General features: G+C 37.6%; 1 protein-coding gene across 4 annotated transcripts in view; it reads right to left on the reverse strand.

The window, feature by feature from the left end:
- Positions 1-24,285, reverse strand: part of agbl1 (AGBL carboxypeptidase 1) — a 286,400-nt gene that overhangs the window by 220,918 nt on the left and 41,197 nt on the right. For all 4 annotated transcript variants that reach the window (XM_065291580.2, XM_065291581.2, XM_073813242.1 and 1 more), the window contains 4 exons: positions 18,363-18,426; positions 16,698-16,844; positions 11,573-11,704; positions 9,294-9,387 (listed from right to left, as the gene is read on the reverse strand). In XM_065291580.2, the coding sequence (XP_065147652.1) occupies positions 9,294-9,387; positions 11,573-11,704; positions 16,698-16,844; positions 18,363-18,426 (437 nt within the window). The remainder of the gene's footprint in view (positions 1-9,293; positions 9,388-11,572; positions 11,705-16,697; positions 16,845-18,362; positions 18,427-24,285) is intronic.

Below are 24,285 nucleotides of genomic sequence, written 5' to 3' on the forward strand. Positions count from 1 at the left end.
AAAGACTTATATCTCCGCATCAGAACATCGTAGAGACACGGGGGTTTGACCGTTTGACTCGTGACTCGGAGTGTAATCACTAGTGGATGCCAATTTTCTCCCTAGCAACCAAATACAGTACCCTAGCAACCGAATAAACAAAGCCTTATATCTTCGCATCAGAATATCGTAGAGACATGTGGGTTGAATTGTTTTACTTTTGGCTTGGAGTATAATCTTATATTGTCCCCCGAAATTTGCCACGGCAAGCACCACTTCACATTTTCTTCAGGAAATGTACCTATCTAGTTATTATTATTCTTCTGGTACAAACTTTTTCTCACAGTAACTCCTCCTAGAGCTTTCAAGCTACACCCACAAAACTTTACAAAACTTTTAAGACTGGTACGTAGATTGTTGCTATGACTTTTCTAACTGATGGGACCTACCGAATTCCTAAACGGGGCGCTCAAACACCCCAAATTTTCCATTGACTTAACATTGCGACAAACTTTGACGGGTCATAGCTGCAAGCGAGAAATTTGTAGAAACTTGTGGGTTACCACATTTGAAGAGGCTGGCAGGCTCTGTAAGAACATACATCACATTGGGGTGTAAGTTTCACCCCTGGGGTGTAAGGGGCACCCAAATTTCCCCATTGACTTATAATGGGGCAGGGAACATGCCCATATAAGGGAATAAAAGCGTCCCAGATGGAATATCTTCACTTTAGAGTGTCGTAGAGATATGGGGGTGGGCTCATTTTACTCAGGCATCCAATCAGTCTCTGAGGATTCTTATTGAGGTATTCAGCCACGCCCCTAGCAACCAAATATGAGCACCCTAGCAACATAATAAACAAAGCCTTATATCTCTGGATCCGAAAATCATAGAGACATGGGGGTTGGGTCTTTTGGTCATGTTAGCCTTATGCTAGCTCCATGCTAAGTCATACTAGCTTCATGCTAGTTTCGTGCTAGCTTTATGCTAATTTCATAATAAATCATGCTAGCTTCATGCTAATTCATGTTAGCATCATGCTAGCTTCATGCTAATTCATGTTAGAACAATGTTAATTCATGTTAGCATCATGCTAGCTTCATGCTAATTCATGTTAGCATCATGCTAGCTTCATGCTAATTCATGTTAGCATCATGCTAGCTTCATGCTAATTTATGTTAGCATCGTGCTAGCTTCATGCTAATTCATGTTAGCATCATGCTAGCTTCATGCTAATTCATGTTAACGTCGTGCTAGCTTCATGCTAATTCATGTTAGCGTTGTGCTAGCTTCATGCTAATTCATGTTAACGTCGTGCTAGCTTCATGCTAATTTATTTTAGCTTCATGCTAATCATACTAGCATCATGCTAGCTTCATGCTACTCATGCTAGCATCATGCTAGCTTCATGCTAATTCATGTTAGCATCATGCTAGCTTCATGCTAATTCATGTTAGCATCATGCTAGCTTCATGCTAATTCATGTTAGCATCATGCTAGCTTCATGCTAATTCATGTTAGCATCATGCTAGCTTCATGCTAATTCATGTTAGCATCATGCTAGCTTCATGCTAATTCATGTTAGCATCATGCTAGCTTCATGCTAATTCATGTTAGCATCATGCTAGCTTCATGCTAATTCATGTTAGCATCATGCTAGCTTCATGCTTATTCATGTTAGCATCATGCTAGCTTCATGCTAATTCATGTTAGCATCATGCTAGCTTCATGCTAATTCATGTTAGCATCATGCTAGCTTCATGCTAATTCATGTTAGCATCATGCTAGCTTCATGCTAATTCATGTTAGCTTCATGCTAATCATGCTAGCATCATGCTAGCTTCATGCTAATTCATGTTAGCATCATGCTAGCTTCATGCTAATTCATGTTAGCATCATGCTAGCTTCATGCTAATTCATGTAAGCATCATGCTAGCTTCATGCTAATTCATGTTAGCATCATGCTAGCTTCATGCTAATTCATGTTAGCATCATGCTAGCTTCATGCTAATTCATGTTAGCATCATGCTAGCTTCATGCTAATTCATGTTAGCATCATGCTAGCTTCATGCTAATTCATGTTAGCATCATGCTAGCTTCATGCTTATTCATGTTAGCATCATGCTAGCTTCATGCTAATTCATGTTAGCATCATGCTAGCTTCATGCTAATTCATGTTAACATCATGCTAGCTTCATGCTAATTCATGTTAGCATCATGCTAGCTTCATGCTAATTCATGTTAGCATCATGCTAATTCATGTTAGCATCATGCTAGCTTCATGCTAATTCATGTTAGAACAATGTTAATTCATGTTAGCATCATGCTAGCATCATGCTAGCTTCATGCTAATTGATGTTAGCATCATGCTAGCTTCATGCTAATTCATGTTAGCATCATGCTAGCTTCATGCTAATTTATGTTAGCATCGTGCTAGCTTCATGCTAATTCATGTTAGCATCGTGCTAGCTTCATGCTAATTCATGTTAACATCATGCTAACTTCATGCTAATTCATGTTAGCATCATGCTAGCTTCATGCTAATTCATGTTAGCATCATGTTAGCTTCATGCTAATTCATGTTAGCTTCATGCTAATTCATGTTAGCATCATGCTAGCTTTATGCTAATTCATGTTAGCTTCATGCTAGCTTCATGCTAATTCATGTTAGCATCATGCTAACTTAGTGCGTAACATGCTAACATGGTTACTTTTGGTATCATGTTTACGGGAAGTTATAATACTAAACTAAACTTGTTTTAAATTTCTCTCAATCTGTTTTAAACGTTCAGGCTAGGCTTTGTCAAGCCAACATAAAGTTTGTCTTCAAACTTTTCTATCTAGTTAGATGTGCTGTACTGCTATAATCCGCGGCGTGTATACGGCGAGCTATCAGCAACTGGAGATGGAAAGAGTCCAGTTTTTCCAGAGGTGTCAGAAAGGGAGAGCACCCTCTTCGGGTTTACATTTATATTTAAATCAATGGACTTGGCAGATGCTTTCTTCCAAAGTGACTTATAAGTTACATTTATATCAGTATGCGTGTTTTCTGGGAATTGGACCCATGACCTTTAGGTTGCTAACAGAATGCTCTATCAAAGAAGGTATAGGTTTGCCTCATTTGAAAATCCATCTTAAGTGGTTAACTGTTTTAAGAAACATGATAGGTGATAATTAGATGCTCCACAGGTTATTTGCTGTTTAAGGTAGTAAGCCATCCTAGACCAGCAACATCCAGTTGTTTGTATTGGCTTGTATTCAGAGTTTGTTCGCGTTTGTGCTTGGAGGGCACCTACATGGAAACATCCACTGTAAAAAAGAAGTAGTGCTGGGCATAGATTAATCTAGATTAATCTCATACAAAATAAAAGTATTTTTTTGCATAACATATGATTTTGTGCTGTGTGTAATTATTATGTATAAATAAATACACACACATTCATGTATGTATTTAAGAAATATTTACATGTGTATATATATTCATTTATATTTTTATATATTTTATATAAATAAAAAACAATATACTGTAAATAATACATTTCTTAAATGTATATATATTTATGTGTTTGTGTGTGTGTGTTTAAATATACATAGTATTTACACACAGCACAAACTCATCTATTATGCAAAAAAATTACTTATTTTGTATGATATTAATCTAGATTATACAGAGCCCCTAAGGCAGGGGTGTCAAACTCAAGGCCCGCGGGCCAAATCCGGCCCGCCCCCTCGTTTCATCTGGCCCGCGAGATCTTACAAATTATGTGGCACGCGAGAGTTTACAGATTATTTTATTGTTATTATAAGTTTTATTTTTTGCAGGTTATTTCCTACATTGATTTTTTTAGCAGCCACCAAAACAAATTTTTGTCCCGCCAAAGTCTTTTTGTAATATAATTACAGTGATAATGTTGATGATTGCATGCGAGATAACGAGCAGTACCTCGCACGCGCGCACTACTAGAGTGGCCGTGTCTTAATGCGAAGGCTGCAGCTTACGCTCATCCAGCGAGAAAATGTTTTCCGTCTCGTTTACAGAAATGTTTCGCGATGTCCAGCTGGGATTAGTTTACAACGCGTCTATTCCCGCTAAATTCGCAAACTAATGACTCATCTGAACTGATTACTTTTAATAAACGATTGAAACGATTGATCGAGAGTATCTGTATCTAATAAATGCATATTGTGGTGGAGATTGTAAAACTCTTTATTAGTATTTTAAAATGCCTCTCATTTTCTTACCTGCACAATGAAGGATAACAGAATATTTTGAGTGTACTCACATACAACATGTGTTTTTGTCACCACAATTATTTTTAAAATAATCTGTAGAATAGTTGTACTCTATACACTTTGTCATTATTTGCCTGGGCTTCTACTTTCAAAGCTAGGTATTAATTGAGTTATTAACAAAACCAATAGTAATCAAATGCAGAGAAAATTATGCAATGTACAGTAATAAAAGAGTTGATACATTCATACAGTCGTTCAAATACAACCGGCCCTTTGAGATTAACCGTAATGCTGATGTGGCCCGGGATGAAATTGAGTTTGACACCCCTGCCCTAAGGGGACATGGAGCAAAAATCAAATGAAGTTCAGTTTCATGTGCTCACGTGAAACTTCATGTGATTTTTGCTCCATGTCCCCTTAGGGGCTCCGTATAATCTAGATTAATATCATACAAAATAAAAGTAATTTTTTTGAAAATAAGTCCATATTTTACGTACCCTGAAGACATCCTAGTGACTAGTACGACTTTCTTCTTTCGGCCAAAAATTCAGCGTTATATTAAATAACATCCGGGCTCTTTTTACCTTTACAATGGCACTGGGTGGTGCCCCATTTACTAATCCATATAGTTCTTAAGTCTTCTGACATGAAGCGATGGGTTTTTGTAACGAAACATTTAAATACTTCAAACTTTACAAACTACAGTCATATATGTCTTCACGAGACAGCTGAGGCCAGATAGAAGGCTGACAAAAGGCAGAATATTATCATTCACTTTAATTGTTGTTTTGTTTTTCCTTACACTTTTTCCATCACTCTCTAATATTCTGCAAGAAAAAAATTATATACAGTACACGTGTTGAACAACATAATCATTTTTGGTGAACTATGCCTTTAAGATGATCATGAATGCATGGAAGGCTGATACCGGCAGTTTGGGGAACACTGTTTTTTTAGACTCTGTGCACCATCAGGACACACTTTACAAGTGCCACACACTTCAAATGGGAATGCATTTCCTGTTACCGCACAACAGACATTGTTTACATAATTCAGATACTTACAATTGTACAATCCAAGGCCTATTCTTTAATCAAACTTTAATTTTGATCACTCAGTGTGATTGCTTATGCTCACAGACAGCCGATTCACTGCCTTCGTGTGGTACCATTTAAATTTAGTGTGTCGTATCGAGTCACCCAATCAACACTGTCAATCGTATCCGAGGGCCTGAGAAATATATAGCGTGCATTTGGAAATAAAACACTGTTGATGTTAAAAGAGTCTGCGGTGGCTTTCACCCAAGATCTCACTGGGGTCATATGGTACAACCTGGCAAGCCACCATCGCAAAAGCCAAAAAAAGCACACGCCTGGCTTAACCGGGCTTACGACTGCCAATCATAAGCAGGCGAATGCGCATATGTATGCAGCACACATCTGTCGACCCCCGTAAACAAACATGTTTCGAGCATTTCAATAAGCGTGTTTGCACAAATGAGATGTTTCATCCATGCAAATTTCACAGAACTGAGTTACGCTGGAAAGCACTCATTATACAAGACCACCGGACCGAGTGGCGCATCTCTGTACGTTCGGTTTTGATCTGCCTCGCTGCAGACAGTGTGTGCATACAAACGTGAAACCCCCTGCAGTCAGCCTGTGGGTTTAAAAAAAAAACGACTTTACTGTGTAAGACAAACTCTTGTGTTCAGGAACTTTAGGATATTACCCCTGACAAACGTAGCAATGAAGCAGTGATGAAAATCTAACTTAATGCACTGAAACTGGTTCAAAAAATCTTAATGTTGCCAGTTTCAACAAACAAGCTCTGCCTTGAAGCATAAATACTTAAAATCACAGCAGGTGTTTGACATTACTGCTATGTTGTGGCCTTTATTAGCAAGCGAGCAGCGTGGCACCTGCAGGTGAGACAGAGACTCGCATTAAAAGTCAGACTTCTGACCTTCTGTTGCCTGAAGAATGACTTTAAAGTTCAGAGTTGACAAAGTGTGAGTAGATCACACACGCTTGGGTTTATATTACATGTTTAGATATCATTTTACTGGGGGCGGGAGCTGTAGTACAGATATTTTATTGATTTGATTTATTGACTTTTCAGCATCATTACAGCTACCCAAGGACGTTTGCTGTTACAATAAAATGTCAGTACAAGTTTACCTAAATATAAAATAATATAAAAAGGAAACAAATAAAAATAATAATAATAATAATATACATCATAAAGATGTACCAAGTTTAAAAAAAAATCCGTAATCATTAAATGCCAACACTTAAGTTATAGGGAATGTGGAATCTCCTGAATTGTTCCGTTCGGCATTTGGGGGTTTAGCCGAGTTCCTCATCTGGCATCCAGTCAGCTGTTTCCTGAGTGGTGGTAACCAGTCTCTATATAGCTATAGCAAAATCAAGACACAGTTGGACTTGTCTTTTGCTACTGTGCACAATCCAAGAAGGGAGAGGGCATCGGAATATCCTTCGTAGCGTTGTCCCAGTATGATTTTACAAACTCGTTTTTGCACACTTTGTTTAATTTAATCAGCAGTCAAATACCTTATTCACACTGTCAGACCATATCCGATTTTGGTGCATATCCGATTTTACAGACCCACTGTCCATGTTGTGTATCACAACTGTTCAGATCTGATCTGTGCGTCCTGTAGCGTACAGCCATGTTCTGGATTATCTGCACTTTTTCTAAGGCAATGACGTCGCGCTGGCACAACAATCTGCCTCGACGTCTGACGGTTTACTAGAAACTATGGGTATGTCTCAATCAGCTCCCTTGTTCAGTAGTCAGGAAAGCCAGTGAGCATCGATGGTCCCTATGTTCCCTTACCGGAAATCACGTGAGCTTTTCTGAAGCTCGCCAACCGAAAATCACGTGATCCTCAATTAACTTTATCAAATGTGACAGAACTTTTTTAAAGACAAACATTTGTTTTAGTTTTAAATATAAACACACATCGCTACACAGTAAGGAACCACAATCTGCTCACTATTTAAAATAATAATATTTATTTCAAATTGTAATATATATGTATTTATATTTATATTTCGTCAACATTCGGGACGAAACAAATGATTGGCTTGCACGACTATCACTCTCTCTCGCGACCATGACACCACCCCTGTTGCTACGGGATCTGCCCACACTCGATTGATTTAAATGTGCACGAGGCACTCTAGGAAGAGCAAAAGTACGGCAGAGAAAGAGCATTCAGAGCATTCAGAACTCACAGTACCTGCATATGCAGTTTTATAAATGAGACGCCTTGTCACACAACTTAATCTCAAGTCATGGTATAGTCATGAAATATTTGATTTATTTATTTGTGTTCATAGACATGATTTTCTGCTTTTTTGTGTTTTCGTGTCACAATTTTCTCCTTTTTTTCTTGTCAATGAGCATGAATGTTTTTTCATGTCCCTTGGCACAAACTTTTATAAATATTTTTTTGTGTCTGCAGCATGACTTTTGTTCGTGTCATGTTATGTATTGTTTTTTCTTCTTTTTTCTTAAGCATTTATTTATTTATTTGTTCATAGACAGGATTTTCTGCTTTTTTTTCATGTCACGATTTTCAGTTTTTTTTTCTTGTCAATGAGCATGAATGTTTTTCGTGTCACTCGACACAAACTTTTCTAAATCGTTTTTCATGTTCGTAGCAGGACTTTTGTTCATGTCATGTTATGTATTGTTTTTTCTTCTTTTTTCTTGAGCATTTATTAATTCGTGTTCATAGACACGTTTTTCTGCTTTTCGTGTTTTCGTGTCACGATTTTCTGTTTTTTTTTGTGTGTGTGAATGAGCATAAATGTCTTTTTCATGTCACTTGTAACAAACTTTTATAAATAGTTTTTCATGTCTGTAGCACGACTTTCTTTTTGTGTCATTTTATGAATTGTTTTTTCTTCTTTTTTTCTAGAGCATTTATTTATTCGTGTTCGTAGATACGATTTTTCCGCTTTTTTGTGTTTTCGTGTCACGGTGTTTTGCTTTTTTGTGTCATTGAGCATGAATGTATTTTTTTCATGTCCCTTGGCACAAACTTTTATAAATAGTTTTTTGTGTCCGCAGCACGACTTTTGTTCGTGTCATGTTATGTATTGTTTTTTCTTCTTTTTTTCTTGAGCATTCATTTATTTATTTGTTAGACACGATTTTCTGCTTTTTTCATGTCACGATTTTCTGTTTTTTTTGTGTCAATGAGCATGAATGGTTTTTTCGTGTTACTCAACAAAAACTTTTATAAATAGTTTTTCCTGTCCTTAGCACAACTTTCTTTTTTTGTGTCATTTCATGTATTGTTTTTTCTTCTTTTTTTATAGAGCATTTATTTATTCGTGTTTGTAGACACGATTTTTCAGCTTTTTTTGTGTTTTCGTGTCACGGTGTTTTGCTTTTTTTAGTGTCATTGAGCATTAATGTATTTGTCGTGTCACTTGACACAAACTTTTATAAATAGTTTTTTTCCTGTCCGTAGCACAACTTTCTTTTTTTGTGTCATTTCATGTATTGTTTTCAATTTTTTTCTATTTTTCTTACCATTGTTATTTGGGGTTAGAATGACTTTCTGTTACATTTCAGACATCCTAACCCAAACTCTAACCCCAACCCAGTGTGAAAATAGTTAAAAAATACATCAAATTACATCCTAACCCAAACCCCAAATCTAACCGCAAACCCAAGCTACAATGATTTAAATAAATAGAAAAAAATACATAAAATTATACAAAAAAAGAAATGTCGTGCTAGGGACACGAAAAAACCAATCATAGAAATTCGTGACACGAAAAAGACAAAAAAAGAAAATCATGTCCATGAACGTGAACAAATAAATCAAATATTTTGTGCCCTTGAGGTAGGGTTGAGTCACTTTCCTGTGGTAGTTTTGTGTAAAAAACCAACAGAATGCTATGGCATGCTGGTTTTGACTGCTTAGTAAATGTATGCAAGTGTTTATGTCTATCTCAGCATACGACTGTTTTTACTATGGAGTAAGACCAGCATGTGCCCCCTCCCACGAATGACGCACCCACGTGCCATGCGATACTCACTTGACAGTGCGCAAGTGCTTGGTTGTGTGTGGAGATATGAGCTTGAAGACCACGTCCAGGCCTCGGTTCCTTCCCAGCACGACCGCAGTGCTCACTGAAAGACCAGACGGGTAATTAATACAACAAAATGTCTTTGCAGCACTGCTGAACTTGATACCTCTGATAATATTACGCTTCATAGTGTTGTATAGTAGATCCCCCATTCATCTCCTCTGGGGGGGTGTGCCCGGGATAAGACTCCAGGGGAAATATTAAGAGACTTCACCCATGTAAATAAGATACATGCATATACCCAGGTGACATTTTCTTTTTACAGTACTCGCTAGTAGGCTGGCGATCGCTACAGTGGATTCTTTTGGGCGTACTGTGGAAGATACAGTACAAATAGATATTTTTCATCAGCTTTTATAATAATGCTGATAAAAAGCCCATTTCCCTATCTCAAAGGTCAACATTGGTCTTTAGTTAAATTCGAATATGCCGCATGTAATGTAATTCCAGAGCATTCACCTCAGTAAATTCAAAAGTGTCAGTGCAATTTCAGTATATTACCTAAGATGGGAAAATACAGAAACTACATGGTATAAAAGAAATTAAATCAAAGAATAAAATGTTGTGTGTAGTAAAAGGCCATTGTTTTGAATTAATTGGAGTTATGTTTGTTTGTCTTCTGTTTATGATTCCCTTCATACGTTCACCTTTATGACATTATAAAAACACAGCTCTCCTGCGTCAAGAAATAAAACAATTCTTTATTAAACCTCTGCCGTGGAAAATTAAACCTTATGCCTTTTTTAATTATGCCTCTCCTGGCTGTCTGGAAATGAGGCTTGATTAAAATCTTCTGAGATTAATTATATCATGATCCTAAAGCCCAGAGTATCGTCTGTTTTTCATGTGTATGCCAACGTAAACGCACAGTCGAAACGTATCTCCTGGGCTACATACTTCTTCTCCTGTACACGCATGCATGAGCTATGCGTACAAAGTATGCACGGTTACAAAAATCTGGGAGTGCGTATAATGTGACTATACACTCACCTAAAGGATTATTAGGAACACCATACTAATACTGTGTTGGAACCCTTTCGCCTTCATTCAACAAGGTGCTGAAAGTATTCTTTAGGAATGTTGGCCCATATTGATAGGATAGCATCTTGCAGTTGATAGAAGTTTTTGGGGGATGCACATCCAGGGCATGAATCTCCCATTCCACCACATCCCAAAGATGCTCTACTGGGGTGAGATCTGGTTGTTGTGGGGGCCATTTTAGTACAGTGAACTCATTGTCATGTTCAGGAAACCAATTTGAAATGATTTGAGCTTTGTGACATGGTGCATTATCCTGCTGGAAGTAGCCATCAGAGGATGGGTACATGGTGATCATAAAGGGATGGACATGGTCAGAAACAATGCTCAGGTAAGCCGTGGCATTTGAACGATGCCCAATTGGCCTAAAATTTGCCAAGAAAACATCCGCCACACCATTACACCACCATCACCACCCTGCACAGTGGTAACAAAGCATGATGAATCCATGTCCTCATTCTGTTTATGCCAAATTCTGACTCTACCATCAGAATGTCTCAACAGAAATCGAGACTCATCAGACCAGGCAACATTTTTCCAGTTTTCAACTGTTCAATTTTGGTGAGCTCGCGCAAATTGTAGCCTCTTTTTCCTATTTGTAGTGGAGATGAGTGGTACCCGGTGGGGTCTTCTGCTGTTTTAGCCCATCCGCCTCAAGGTTGTGCGTGTTGTGGCTTCACAAATGCTTTGCTGCATACCTCGATTGTAACGAGTGGTTATTTCAGTCAAAGTTGCTCTTCTATCAGCTTGAATCAGTCGGCCCATTCTCCTCTGACCTCTAGCATCAACAAGGCATTTTCGCCAACAGGACTGCTGCATATTGGATGTTTTTCCCTTTTCACACCAATCTTTGTAAACCCTTTGTGAAATATTCAGACCAGCCCTTTTGGCACCAACAACCATGCCACGCTCAAATTTGCTTAAATCAGCTTTCTTTCCTATTCTGACATTCAGTTTAGAGTTCAGGGGATTTTGTCTTTACCAGGACCACACCCCTAAATGCATTGAAGCAACTGCCATGTGAATGGTTGATTAGATAAATGCATTAATGAGAATTTGAAGAGGTGTTCCTAATAATCCTTTAGGTGAGTGTACTTCTAGCTTTAAGCAGCAGTGTGTCCTGCTCAGATTCTAATTTTAAACATTATGGACTAAAAAAGCCTCAGTTCTCGGGTCAGCTGCAAACTCACCAGAAGAACAGAAGACTTGGATGACCCACAGGCAGGCCGCAGCTCTTCTGGAGTTCTTTACATTCTGCCGTAGCAAATCCAGAACCAGGAGAACCGCATCGATCTTCTCTGCCTTCACACCAATCTGACGATCTGGGGAAAGAAAATCATGTTCCACTTATACGTTCAGAAACCGTGCATTTTTCCAAAAAATATTCTGAAGAATGTTTGTAATCAAACCGATCAGGGGCACCATTCACTTCCATAGTATTATTCCTACTTTAAAAGTCATTGGTACCCCAGTTTTGCTTTGTTACAAACATTCTTCAAAATATCTTGCTTTGTGTTGAGCAGAACAACGTAACATTATGAAAAATATATTCTGAATAATGTAACCAAATGGATCAGGGGCATCATTTACTTCCATAATATTATTTTCCTACTTTTAAAGTCAATGGGGCCACAGTTTTGCTTTGTTGCAAACATTCTTCAAAATGTCTTGCTTTGTGTTCAGCAGAACAACGTACAATTATGAAAAAAGATATTCTGAATAATGTTTGTAATCAAATAGATCAGGGGCATCATTCACTTCCATGGTATTATTTTCCTACTTTTATAGTCAATGGGGCCCCAGTTTTGCTTTGTTGCAAACATTTTTCAAAATATCTTGCTTTGTGTTTAGCAGAACAACGTACAATTATGAAAAATATATTCTGAATAATGTAACCAAATAGATCAGGGGCATCATTCACTTCCATGGTATTATTTTCCTACTTTTATAGTCAATGGGGCCCCAGTTTTGCTTTGTTGCAAACATTTTTCAAAATATCTTGCTTTGTGTTTAGCAGAACAACGTACAATTATGAAAAATATATTCTGAATAATGTAACCAAATAGATCAGGGGCATCATTCACTTCCATAGTATTATTTTCCTACTTTTAAAGTCAATGGGGCCCCTGTTTTGATCTGTTGCAAACATTCTTTAAAATATCTTCCTTTGTGTTCAGCAGAACAACGTAAAATTATGAAAAATATATTCTGAAGAATGTTTGTAATCAAACTGATCAGGGGGACCATTCACTTCCATAGTATTTTTCCTACTTTAAAAGTCAATGGTACCCCAGTTTTGCTTTGTTGCAAACATTCTTCAAAATATCTTTTTTTTGTGTGTTCAGCAGAACAACGTGCAATTATTAAAAAGATATTCTGAATAATGTTTGTAACCAAACAGATCAGGGGCACAATTCACTTCCATTGTGTTATTTTTCCTACTATAAAAGTCAATGGTGCCCGAGTTTTGCTAAGTTGTAAACATTCTTCAAAATATCTTCCTTTGTGTTCAGCAGAACAATGTACATTTTAAAATATATTCAGAAGAATGTTTGTAATCAAACAGATCAGGGGCACCTCTCACTTCCATGTTTTTTTTCCTACTTTAAAAGTCAATGGTGCACCAGTTTTGCTTTGTTGCAAACATTCTTCAAAATATCTTCCTTCGTGGGAAGCAGAACAACGTAAAATTATAAAAAAAGATAGTCTGAATAATGTTTGTAATCAAACAGATCAGGGGCATCATTCACTTCCATTGTATTATTTCTTCCAACTATAGAAGTCAATGGCACCCCAGTTTCGCTTTGTTGCAAACATTCCTTAAAATATCTTTCATTGTGATCAGTAGAACAATGTACAATTATGAAAAAGGTATTATGTATATGTATGTCTGTAACCAAATTGATCAGGGACATCATTCACTTCTATAGTATTATTTTCCTACTGTTAAAGTCATTGGTGCCCCAGTTTTGCTTTGTTACAAACATTCTTCAAAATATCTTCCTTTGTGTTCAGCTGAACAACTTACAATTATTAAAAAGATATTCTGAATATGCATGTTTGTAACCAAATTGATCAGGGACATCATTCCCTTCCATAGTATTATTGTCCCTACTATAAAAGTCAATGGTGCCCCAGTTTTGCTTTGTTGCAAACATTCTTCAAAATATATATTTTTTGTGTTCAGCAGAACAAAGTGCAATTATTAAAAATATATTCTGAATAATGTTTGTAACCAAACAGATCAGGGGCACAATTCACTTCCATTGTGTTATTTTTTCCTACTTTAAAAGTCAATGGTACCCCAGTTTTGCTTTGTTACAAACATTCGTCAAAACACCTTCTTTTTTGTTCAGCAGAACAACGTAAAATTATGAAAAATATATTCTGAATAATGTAACCAAATGGATCAGGGGCATCATTCACTTCCATACTATTATTTTCCTACTTTTAAATTCAATGGTACCCCGGTTTTGCTTTGTTACAAACATTCTTCATAATATCTTGCTTTGTGTTCAGCAGAACAACGTAAAATTATGAAAAATATACTTCAACATTATGTAACCAAATAGATCAGGGGCATCATTCACTTCCATAGTATGATTTTCCTACTTTTAAAGTCAATGGGGCCCCAGCTTTGCTTTGTTGCAAACATTCTTCAAAATGTCTTGCTTTGTGTTCAGCAGAACAACGTAAAATTATGAAAAAAAGATATTCTGAATAATGTTCGTAATCAAACAGATCAGGGGCATCATTCACTTCCATTGTATTATTTCTTCCTACTATATAAGTCAATGGCGCCCCAGTTTCGCTTTGTTGCAAACATTCTTCAAAATATCTTTCTTTGTGATCAGTAGAACAATGTACAATTATGAAAAGGTATTATGAATATGTATGTCTTTAACCAAATTGATCAGGGACATCATTCACTTCTATAGTATTATTTTCCTACTATTAAAGGCGGAGTCCATGATGTTTGAAAGCCAGTGTTGATATTTGAAATCGCCTAAACAAACACGCCCCTACCCCAATAGAATCTGGACCTTCTGTTGATAGACCCGCCCCACACATACGCAACCCGGCATTTGATTTGATTTGATTGGCTATAAGTGTGTTTTGGTAGTCGGCCCGTCTCCTTTTCCAAACCGTTTTTCAAACATCGTGGACTCCGCCTTTAAAGTCATTGGTGCCCCAGTTTTGCTTACAAACATTCTTCAAAATATCTTCCTTTGTTCAGCAGAACAACTTACAATTATTAAAAAGATATTCTGAATATGCATGTTTGTAACCAAATTGATCAGGGACATCATTCCCTTCCGTAGTATTATTGGAATATTTTTTTTTTGTGTTCAGCAGAACAACGTGCAATTATTAAAAAGATATTCTGAATAATGTTTGTAACCAAACAGATGTTTGTTGCAAACATTCTTCAAAATATCTTCCTTTGTGTTCAGCAGAACAATGTACATTATAAACGATATTCAGAAGAATGTTTGTTATCAAACAGATCAGGGGCACCTCTCACTTCCATGGTATTTTTTCCTACTTTAAAAGTCAATGGTGCACCAGTTTTGCTTTGTTGCAAACAATATCTTCCTTCCTGGGAAGCAGAACAATGTAAAATAAAAAAAGATAGTCTGAAGAATGTTTGTAATTAAACAGATCAGGGGCATCATTCACTTCCATTGTATTATTTCCTGCTACTATAGAAGTCAATGGTGCCCCAGTTTTTCTTCAAAATATCTTTCTTTGTGGTCAGCAGAACGAAATACTTTTTACAGGTTTGGAACAACTTGAGTGTGAGTAAATGATGACAAAATTGTCATGTTTCGATGAACTATCTCTTTAATGTGAATGACTCATTTCTAAAAACAAATATGTTAATCTTCATAATCTTTCATGTGAACAATACCTCTGAAAGACTTTCACCAAGTCCTATTGAAAAACTCCTCCCCTCCAACTCCTTATTACCATCCAATAATTTCACGATAATGTGTTGCAAACCATGTTTCATTTACTAACACACTAAAAACAACCATTTATCATACATCACTTGCATTAGAAACAACAAAACGCTTTAGGATGTCACACAGCAGGTCAACTATTTATGGATCTTGATGAAATGCAGATCGTTGCACGATGTGAAGGAGATGGTAATCTCTGCTTTGCAAATGCAAATGCTTTATTGAGAAATCAGTGTGGGGTGAAAAACCCACATCGCACTTTAGAAATCATTCAATTCTACTACATGACCCGACATCCCACAGGCCCACCGTGACTGCAAGCACTTACAAAAACAGCTTGTGCGTAAAAAGCCTGCTTGGGAATGAGTTTACGCTCGCAGCAGATGGAGTTTGTTTTTAGACTTGTTTTGTCTAAATGTCGAAGGGAAACACGAAGATGGGGGAAACACACGCCGCTGTTTCGTCTGTTCCCGGGTTCCTCGGGAAAGACATCAAAGGGCAAGAGCACAATGTTGAGAGACATTGAGATGCGTCGTGGGACTAAACCCTCGCTTCTTCAGTTACACGTCTAAACATCGCATGCTTGTAGCAAATTAAATCTTGACTTCTGACCTCACATACTTGTGGGCTTTTACCTGACCTTACAGTGATCTTACACATGCTGTCTACGCCCTCTACATGAGATGATTTACGGCATTACTCAAATGAAGGAAGTGTTTTTTATGAGGGCTAATAATAGCGCTTCTGCAATAAATTCACAAAAATGTCAGAGCTATCTTTCGCCTGGAGAGGCGATTCAATTATACATCACTATGAGAAAGACGACTCTCTCTTGCAGATTGAACAACTTTGGACAAGTAAGTATGGTGGCACAAAATAAATGTGGCGATTTTTAAATGAGAACTATATTGTATGGCGGAAGAGCACTTAGTTTGCAGCACTTCGACCTTGGCGCATAGTAACATCATCACTTCTCGCTCAAACTTCCGTCAATATTACTGCACCCGAGGTCGAAGTGCTGTAAACTAAGTGCTCTTCCACCATACAATATAGTTCTCATTTTTATCTGCTTTAAAAATCGCTTTTATTTTTTGCCACCATACTTACTCATGAAACTGCTCATGTAACAGTCTTTAAATAGGGAAACATGAAAGTGTTTGGTGGCTACTTAATTAATCCCTGTTTGGATCCTAAGGAATGAATGGGGCTAGGCTAAATGCTAACACATTCACGACGCGCTGTACAAAGATTAAGTGCACCAATGAAAAAAGATAGGGATGTATATACAATCATCTGTCAATCAATCCATTGTCTCCTCCCATTTTATTCTAGCCCCGTCTCTATTACTCACCTCGGTGGCCCACCTTGGCCAGCAAGTGCAGCAGCGGCAACAGGATGGTGTAGTTGGGGGTGTGGCACCGGGCGGTGTTCCCCAGAGCCGTCAAAAGAGCCTCGCTGCCCCCTTTCGATATCATAAACTGAATCCGTCTGTCTGTGCCTAAAGGAAAGCACAACCATTATCTTGCAAAATGTTAAATTTAGGCTGATAGCACAAACTCACAGAGCCAATGGTGTAATATCATAATATGACATCTACATTTATTCCCCACATTCTTTAAGAAGTTACAAAAGTTGTACTAATAAGGACTTTGTGCTAAAGGCTAAAGAATAAATTTGGTTAATTGCTTTGCCGTGAATTAATTGCGGATTATGGGATTAGCATAGCACTGCTCCACCTCTACAAGGATTTAACTCGATAGAGTTGTTGTTGTATAATAACCAAAAATAAGATATGAAAATAAATAGCAGTAATATGGTTTCATTTACACAATCAGATTTACATGGGAAGACATTTTCTTATCCAATTTGGTGGGGTGTTTTTTAGATCCTGCAATAATACAGAATAAGGAAGTACTGATCGGACCATTGTTGTGTACATTTTAATGAATCTTTTCATCATTTTCATTTAGGTGAGATCATTTAAAAAAAAATACTCTCCCCCCACACAGACAAACTCACTTCCCCTTAAAATAAAAAAATCCTCCATATATCACTTAAAGGTGCAGTGTGTAAATTTAAGCGGCATCTAGTGGTGAGGTTGCGAATTGCAACCAACGGCTCAGTCCACTGCTCACCCCTTGCTTTTGAAACACATAGAGAAGCTACGGTAGCCACCACTGGACAAATATGTCATCTTCAGAGACAACTTAGTAAAAAAGTTTGTCCATTAAGAGCTTCTGTAGAAACATGGTGGCACAAAATGGCGACTTCCATGTAAGGGGACCCTCGGTGTATGTAGATAAAAACGTCTCATTCTAAGGTAATAAACACATAATGGTTCATTATGAAAGATCTTTATACACCACTGATAATAAAGTTTAATATATTATTTTGCATTTTTGTCAAGAGATCCTTCAAAAAATTACACACTGCACCTTTAAGGGTGGGGTTCCCCTCCACTTTCCAGGCCCTGACTACCACAAAAGCCACACTTGCTACGTTAACAGTTTAATAACAATTTTAACAATTTTTTTAAATGTTTGTTTTAAATGTTGTGTAATGTGAAGTAATGTACGGATGTGAATAATGTTACGTGGTAAATGTATCGTCACATGATATTTAAATAGGACCCCACGAAGAAAAGCTTTTTGCTTATGCTGAAGCTACAGTAATGGGGAACCAAATAAAACAAACAAACAAACAAATATCTTAATGTGTTAGTCAATCAGATCACATCTAAATGTAAGCCAGCACTATAATAATAATAAAAATAATGTTTAAGGTCAAATCCTAACATATATGGAAGGATTGGAATGTTTACGGAAATTTACCGGACACTTTCCACCCCTTTGCAACCCTATTCCTTTTAAAAATCAGCTTCAACATCCTGTAGGGCGTGGCTTATTCATTTTATATTCCAACTCATGCAATCAAAATCAAGAATCGATTCCTTATTACAAAATATATTTTAAAAAATATCAATCACCAAGCTCGACTGCTGCGAATGAGTTCTCACCTGCTGACAAAAGTTCATCCAGGACGTTGAGGACATTTAGCGTGCTTTCAACATCTCCGCCATTCTATAAAGGGCACAAAAAAACAACATTGTTACCGACAATAAAACCTAAAGTCCAACTTGGCAGCTGCACCGAGACCACCTACAGTATAGAGTTGCAGCAGGATTGGGCTTAAACACAAGGAAACAATTTAAGCCACTTCAATGGCACATTTATGGATGACATCAGTGTTTTTATGCCCCAAGTGATAAACTAGGTGCCGAGTGTGTCTTGGCTGGCACAGCAAAACCTTTGGACATTCTACCTGGGTCTCTGTCGGGTTACGAGTCCACTGTGTTCTAAAAACTAAGTCCTGTGTTTAAAAGCTGCAACAGATGACGGGTAGACAGCATGGGGTCCGTAATCCCCAATGAAGAGACTTCACAGCTGGGGATTCAGCCTTGGGCTCTCATTTTAGGGCAAAAGCGAGAGAGAAAGAGCACAACATTGTCGTCCCTGGCTGTGTTTTACTGACAGTAGTCATTGAACCCTCTTAGATGTCCCCACACACAGCCAACTGCACTACAAATCTCCTCTGTCATTCACAGCCACATTAGTATAATGACAACAGAGACCCATGTCAACACAGAGGTTATACTATGAAAGTCAACGGAGCTCTTTGGGAGGGGGAGGGCGTATTGTTTTGGTCTATAAGAATAGCAACATTCTATAAATATCGGCAGGATGTGTGTCCTGTATGTGTCATTTTATTTAACTCACTGACGTGGTCTTATAAAAACAGGTTCAAGTGTAAATTATATTTTTCTTATTGCCATTTTTGGTCTATTTACAAAATGACCAGGCTGTAATCGGGTCAGTAGCCTGTTTAAAGTCTTAATATATACCATTAGGTATACTTGTAGATATGTATTGTATACCTTTGACATGCTAATATGTATCTTTGAGGTACCAATAAGCTCCCTTTGATACCAATATGTGGTACTCTGAGGTACTAATATGAACTCTTTATGTACAAAGCTTTACTTTTAGAAAGGGCACTGCCCGGGCCCAGTGTCATCTAGGGCAGTGTTTCTCAACCCTGGTCCTCAAGGACCCCCTTCCAGAATGTTTTAGATGTCTCCTTAATTAACACACCTGATTTAAATTATTAGCTTGATAGGGAGACATTCTGGAAGGAGGCAGATGAGTTGGTTCAGGTGTTTTAAATAAGGAGACATCTAAAACTTTCTGGAAGGGGGTCCTTGAGGACCAGGGTTGAGAAACACTGATCTAGGGTACAGATTTTGGCCATTTTTTTCTGACAGTGTATAAAGAAAGAGTTGAAACTACAATATATCATGCACACATTTACATTGACATTAGCATTTGGAAGACCCTTTTATCTAGGGTGAGCATACGTGCCATTCTTCCCGGACGCATCCCGTCCAGGATTTTGGGTTCGTCTGCCGGAAGTCGTATTTATTAATCGCCCAGCTTGGACCATAGTTATGAATATGTGAATTAGTCCCCGCCTCCACCCTTAAATGTGTGTAAATACATGCTAATTTCAGTAGTTTAAGACCATAGACTGTAAAAAATTTGAATGTAGTGTCCGTGTCGTCACCCATAGGTTAGTGAAGAGCTTTTTTGAAGTCAGTAGTTGGTGGGGCCAGGCGTCGCCATCTTGGCATTGCGTTACCATGCATCACTAGCGGACAACCGAAAATGGGTAAAGGGGGATGTGAGTAAAGCTGAAGTGGCTGGTTGCTGAAACCACGCACGCCTCGCTCGGCGGTAGTAACAGCAGTGGGAGTTCCCCCAACTATCAAGTGCCACGCCCTTAATTATGCAGAACTTCAAGGCTGTAATTTGTAATTGTAAAATGTAATTTAAACAGATGAGTTAACAAAAAAATGCACCCCCCCCCCTCACAGTTGGCATGAAAGGCAAGATAAGCTATAGACCAAAATCACTTTTTGTACCAGGCTGGTCTATGGAAATGAATTAATTGTTTTTAGCTGATGTATACAGTTTAGACCAGTGCGTCCCAAAATGTGAGCCCCAGCCGTAGCAGCTAAATCAAAACATTAAAATAATTAAAATAATTTAATTGTTCTGAAATTTGATTTGTCCCCTCATTACATAAACCATATAAAAAATCCATTATAATGAGGTGAGATACATTGCTTGTAAATGGTTTCAGATTGTATTTTTTTTTTTTTTACATAGTTATGTAATTTATTGCAATAGATTTGTGAACTATGTGGCTTCTGTTACATAGTTTGATGCATTATAATTGTAAACAGTATGCAGAAAGTATATAGTGTTATTGATTTAAATATATTATTTGTAAAGAATGTTTACAACATCTTTCACCAGAATATAAAAAGATTAAATTTTATGGTAGTTCTTATGAGATTCTCAAAAACTGGTTAATAAATAGTGATAATAACTTTGTGAAAAAAGAGACAATCTGCTTTATTAAATTTTAGGGATGCACCGATACCAGTATCGGTATCAGGCCCGATACCAAGCTCATGTACTTGTACTCGTACTCGTAAAAATACCCCGATACCAAAGATCGATACCTCACGTGAGGTACTTTAAGACACTTTATGACAAATTTGATCGTCTTGTTGTCTGTGATTTCTTTGGCACTTTGACAACTTTGTGACAGGCAGGTAAAATTTACATGCGTTACGTCCTTGGTTTTGCCCTTTGAAGGTTATTGGACACTGTGAAATTTTGGCTTTGAACATTTGTGATGATAAGCACATAAGAACGATTAGTTTTTTTAATAATATGAGTTGAAGTTGTAAAAAAAAATGCTGATATGTCTCAAAACAGTACTACAAGCATCGGTATCGGCGAATACCAGGGAAAATATATCGGTACTTGTACTTAATCCTTAAAAAGTGGTATCGGTTTATCTCTATTAAATATATGTAATATACAAATGGGGGGGGGGGTTGTGGAGCTTTTGCTATGTTTTGGGGAGGCCCTACCACTTTGAATTTTGGAAAGCTCTGTAGATTATTACTGCACATGATTTACATGTAAGTTCAAATGTGACAATGTGACGTGGGTGTGACGTTGCAAACCAAAAGTGATTTCAAATCGCGAAATGAGGATGTCTTTTAAGAGCTCAAATTTCATGGATAAAATACTCAGCAATGGTGTTCAATGGTGAATTTGCATATGGGTTGTTTTAAAGCATATTACAAACACTACATATACATATAAACAACAAAAAAAACTTGATTTTCACAACAGGGGGACTTTTAAATGTGAAAAACTTTTAAAAATTACTAAAACCTAAAGACTTTATTGTTTTATGTACTGTAAAGTGAGAATTTTTAAGTGAAAAAAAATCTATTGTTTAGGTTACAAATTTAAGTAATTTTTTTAAGTTAATCCAAAGGTCACTTTTTACAGTGTATATTACCATATACTGCTATAAGCCCTAGTTAATTTCAGACATTAAATTGTGAATTGTCTGTAAAGAAGAAATAAGCCCAGTTTACTGAGAATGATCTTTCACACTAGCAGCGTGTGCTTCTTCCCAGAAATCAATGGGCCTTTCATCACCACCTGTGATAATTCCAGACAACCATGTTAATAACTGGATATTAATGTCTGTGACCAGCGCACGGATCCAGCTGGCACATCATTACAGCATTATTAGCACAACAATCTTTTAACAGAATACTCCAGCGATACTTTGAATTATGATTAATCGTGTCTATTTTGGGTCCACCGTCACCTACGTCAAGCCGTGTTCAACGGGACAAAGGTACTGGAGAAAGATGAGGGTTAACAGACTCAAGAAGTACTTAAACGTAAAAGACATTTCCCTGTTGTTCTTTAATCCTCTAATGAGGAGCATTGACTGCCCTTTAGCGCACATCATTAATTTTTTTAGTGCGTGGCAGGAACGCAATGAGCTTTGGCTGAACTTCCTGCTTAAGCGGAGAGTCGTTCCTTGAAACGGATCCTCGGAGGTGATATAAAAATCCATAAAATGGGGTAAAAGCAAAATTATGGAGATGAGGAAGAACAAGGAAACAACAAATCCGACAAGACACCCAAAGCGCAAGTGTCGGTCTCGATTTAAATGAGCTGGAATCCCATTTCAGGCACCAACAGCTCCATGTCAAGTACGGTGAATTTTGGAAGTTATTTCCATGACTGATGAAAGTCACGGCTGGAGGAAGGTGATGCTGTGGCTAATCGTGTGGGTATTACTAACTACTCTTGTCCGGTTGTGTTATTATAAAGACTCAATTCTTTCACGACTTAGGGCCGGATGGCTGAAGCCAACAGCTGCATGGATGATCCTTATTTTAACTGGCAAGACATTTTCCTAAAAAAATGTCATTTCAAATGTGCAGCTTACGGAGGAAAGTACAATATATAGTTTTTGTCGTGATAGATTAACATTTACAAGAAAAATACTGAAGTAAACTCAGGTGTCCCGCTCATGGGACAGTGCCAGTTAACAGATTATGGGCCCCATCTTGCACCCAGCGCAATTGACTTTGTCAGTGACGCATGTATCATTCGTATTTTGCCCGGGGCAAAGCGGGTTTTTCCCTCCACAGATGCACGTCGGCAAACTAGGGAATGAACTTGCGCTCCCTGGGCGGTTCAGCGCAAAAAAAAGAGGCGTGTTTTGGCTCAAACCATCCCTGATGCTATTTTGCAGTTTCAAAAAACAATTGCGCGTGGTTCATTATGCTATTTTAAGGGCGCATGCTTGACCATAATGTATAGCGTGCAAAAACGCGCATACACTTTGCTTATCTAATCTACACAGATGCAACAGTTATTTTTGCAAATCATTAATTGTTACAATAAAAAATATTAACACATGAGATAAGGGGAATCATAGTGGTAAGCATTGTGGTGATAGTTTTTAATTATTGTGTGGCTGCGTTAAAAAATTCTCATGCAAATAACGATTAAAATATTTTCATACGTTTGTTGTGTGGCTGTATTACGTTTATTTTATGTAAATAATAATTAAAATGTTTTCATAAGAAACCTTAATGTATATGAACTTGATTTGTAAGTTTACTTTGGGGTTGGACCTTGCTTGCGTTTCTTGGGTCCGATTTCAAAGCCCCCAAACCCTTTCAGCGGTGAGGGTGGACGCAGCGATGTCCTCTGCTGGCGTCAGGTGCTGTGTAGAGGCAGATCCACCTCCCGTTACACGGCGTGCCCGATTTATGCTGGCAAGCTTGGGATTCCCCCGTCTCCTGACATCATTGTAGCGCTTGGCGCAACGATGGGGATGCCAGCTGATGAGACAATTGTGGCTATTTCCTCCCACGCCTGTTTAACCGACGCTGAGTTGGGTGGGTTTCTCCTATCCCCATACAAAACAACTTCTCTGTCTTTGACTGCTCTTACAAGGGAATGTTGGATAGCGTTCTGATTGGTTTATTTGACGTTACGCAAAAACTTCAGACCAACCCCTTATTGATTTGCGCCTGGTGCAAGAGTTATTTCTCCCGCCGGGAAAATAGCAACACCGCCCAAGATCCGCCCACAAACTTACTTGCGCTTTGCGCCTCGCACTTGCGTTTCAGATCGTTAAAATAGGGCCCTATGTGTTTATAGATACAGTAATACAAAAAATACTCTAATTCTAATAATAATTATTATATTTTCTAATATACATTTTAAGTCATTTATTTGAAAGATTATATACTGTAAAAAGTGAAAAGTTCAACTTAAAAAATTACTTCACTTGGTAACACCTAAAATTTTTTAAAAATTATTTAAACTTTAACATTTTATTTTAAGTGTTTTTCACTCAAACCAATTGAAGTATTTTTTTAAGTTGATCCAACTTTTACTTTAAACAGTACAGAGGAAAAGTTATTATCCACAATAGGCAAACCAACACAATATTTACACAGACTTGGGGCTCTATCTTAC

Source organism: Paramisgurnus dabryanus, chromosome 23 (genome assembly GCF_030506205.2).
Source record: "Paramisgurnus dabryanus chromosome 23, PD_genome_1.1, whole genome shotgun sequence".
NCBI classification, from domain to species: domain Eukaryota; kingdom Metazoa; phylum Chordata; class Actinopteri; order Cypriniformes; family Cobitidae; genus Paramisgurnus; species Paramisgurnus dabryanus.